The sequence below is a fragment of the Alosa pseudoharengus genome, unplaced genomic scaffold, assembly GCF_046254945.1.
Source record: "Alosa pseudoharengus isolate Yale_2024_CS ecotype anadromous, Long Island Sound unplaced genomic scaffold, YU_APseudo_1.1 YU_APseudo_1.1_scf_22, whole genome shotgun sequence".
Taxonomy (NCBI): Eukaryota; Metazoa; Chordata; class Actinopteri; order Clupeiformes; family Clupeidae; genus Alosa; species Alosa pseudoharengus.
Genome location: NW_027468680.1, coordinates 2284276 through 2287010, shown reverse-complemented (window position 1 = coordinate 2287010; position 2735 = coordinate 2284276). Strand labels below are relative to the sequence as shown.

Here is a 2735-nt window from a genome sequence, read left to right as displayed (position 1 = left end):
AAACATGGCATAGTATACAAAACAGATGGCACCTTAAAACATGGCATCCTGTACAAACGAGATGGCACCTTAACATATGGCATCCTGTACAAACCAGATGGCACCTTAACATATGGCATAGTATACAAAACAGATGGCACCTTAACATATGGCATAGTGTACAAACCAGATGGCACCTTAAAACATGGCATCCTGTACAAACGAGATGGCACCTTAACATATGGCATAGTATACAAAACAGATGGCACCTTAAAACATGGCATAGTGTACAAACCAGATGGCACCTTAAAACATGGCATCCTGTACAAAACTGGAGCTTACTCAAACATTTATGGGAAGGTCATGGGAAGGTCATGGGGAAAGTGGGAGCATGACGGGAGAAGTGTTCATAGCGATTGATTAGCGATTGATTAGCTATTGATTAGCGATTGATTAGCTATTCTGCCATATGTGTGAAAACAGCATACTGTACGTCTGTTTTGCAGGGGGAATTCCAAAGTAGGGGTCTGTGGTTTGGGGTACGAGAGCTGGTCTAGAGTTGATCTACGCAGTAGGGGTCGGTGGTGTCTGTTCCAGATGTTCTTAAGTTGTATTCTTCATGTCTGTTCCAGATGTTCTTAAGTTGTATTCTTCATGTCTGTTCCAGATGTTCTTAAGTTGTATTCTTCATGTCTGTTCCAGATGTTTTTTAGTTGTATTCTTCATGTCTGTTCCAGATGTTCTTAAGTTGTATTGAAGAGGTCTAGAGTTGATCTACGCAGTAGGGGTCCAGTATGGTTTGGGGTCTAGAGCTGGTCTAGAGCTGGTCTAGAGTTGATCTACGCAGTAGGGGTCCAGTATGGTTTGGGGTGCCAGAAGAAGCTTCCGGTCTGCATCAGCGGGGTTTCCCTTCGGCGACTCCTCTGGGAAGGGGCTCCGGTAGAACTCCTCAAATTCATAGATGTTAAGTAGCTACACACACACACACACACACACACACACACACACACACACACACACACACAGACAAACACACACACACACACACACATACACACACAGACAAACACACACATGCACCGTACGCACGCACGCAGGCACGCACACACACACACACAGATGAAATTGTGATGCACAAATGGTTATGAGTAAGTGATTGATTGTATGTGAGAGTCACACAGTAAGCTGCATTTGTGGTCAGCTGTGGTCACCTCAACAGAAGCAAACTCCCTCTTCAGCTGGGCTTTTGTGGTGAACTTGTCGTAATCTGGCAAACAGACAAGAGTCAAATCATTTAGCATCAAATAGTACCTGAAGGAAATATATGTGTGTGTATGTCTGTGTGTGTGACTGTGTGCACATGCGTATGTGTGTGTGTGTGTGTTTATCTGTCTCCGTGTGTGTGTATTTGTGTATGTGTGTGTATGTCCGTGTATGTGAGAGAGATCTATGTGTGTGTGTGTGTGTGCGTGCGTGCGTGTGTGTGTGTGTGTTTATCTGTTTCCGTGTGTGAGTGTGTGTGTGTGTGTGTGTGTGTGTGTATGTCCGTGTATGTGAGAGAGATCTGTGTGTGTGTGTGTGTGTGTGTGTGTGCGTGCGTGTGTGTGTGTGTGTGTGTGTGTGCGTGTGTGTGTGTGTGTGTATGTCCGTGTATGTGAGAGAGATCTGTGTGTGTGTGTGTGTGTGTGTGTGTGTGTGTGTGTTTATTACATCCTGTGTGTCTGCGGCGCTTGATGAGGCAGAAGAGGAGGAGGAGGAGGAGGAGGGGGAGGAAGAGCGGAGCGCTGGCGTTCAGGACGATCAGCAGGGGGCCCAGCATGGACTCCATGGGTGGAGACACCACCTCCTCCGTACCTGGGAAACACACGGAGAGAGAGGAGTGTGTGTGTGTGTGTGTGTGTGTGTGTGTGTGTGTGTGTGTGTGTGTGTACCTGGGAAACACACAGAGAGAGAGAGGAGTGTGTGTGTGTGTGTGTGTGTGTGTGTGTGTGTGTGTGTGTGTGTGTACCTGGGAAACACAGAGAGAGAGAGGAGTCTGTGTGTGTGTGTGTGTGTGTGTGTGTGTGTGTGTGTGTGTGTACCTGGGAAACACAGAGAGAGAGAGGAGTCTGTGTGTGTGTGTGTGTGTGTGTGTGTGTGTGTGTGTGTGTGTGTACCTGGGAAACACAGAGAGAGAGAGAGGAGTCTGTGTGTTTGTGTGTGTGTGTGTGTGTGTGTGTGTGTGTGTGTGTGTGTGTGTGTGTGTGTATGTGTGTGTGTGTACCTGGGAAACACAGAGAGAGAGAGAGGAGTCTGTGTGTGTGTGTGTGTGTGTGTGTGTGTGTGTACCTGGGAAACACAGAGAGAGAGAGAGGAGTGTGCGTGTGTGTGTGTGTGTGTGTGTGTGTGTGTGTGTGTGTGTGTGTGTGTACCTGGGAAACACACACAGAGAGAGAGGAGTGTGTGTGTGTGTGTGTGTGTGTGTGTGTGTGTGTGTGTGTGTGTGTGTGTGTGTGTGTGTGTGTACCTGGGAAACACAGAGAGAGAGGAGTGTGTGTGTGTGTGTGTGTGTGTGTGTGTGTGTGTGTGTGTGTGTGTACCTGGGAAACACACAGAGAGAGAGAGGAGTGTGTGTGTGTGTGTGTGTGTGTGTGTGTGTGTGTGTACCTGGGAAACACAGAGAGAGAGAGAGGAGTGTGTGTGTGTGTGTGTACCTGGGAAACACACACAGAGAGAGAGGAGTGTGTGTGTGTGTGTGTACCTGGGAAACACACAGA

General features: G+C 47.8%; 1 protein-coding gene across 1 annotated transcript in view; it reads right to left on the bottom strand.

The window, feature by feature from the left end:
• Positions 1-807: 807 nt before the first annotated feature.
• Positions 808-2735, bottom strand: part of LOC143139487 (uncharacterized) — a 9777-nt gene continuing 7849 nt past the window's right edge. The window contains exons 5-7 of the mRNA XM_076300074.1: positions 1690-1833; positions 1191-1246; positions 808-951 (exon numbers count right to left, since the gene is read on the bottom strand). Of these exons, the coding sequence (XP_076156189.1) occupies positions 808-951; positions 1191-1246; positions 1690-1833 (344 nt within the window). The remainder of the gene's footprint in view (positions 952-1190; positions 1247-1689; positions 1834-2735) is intronic.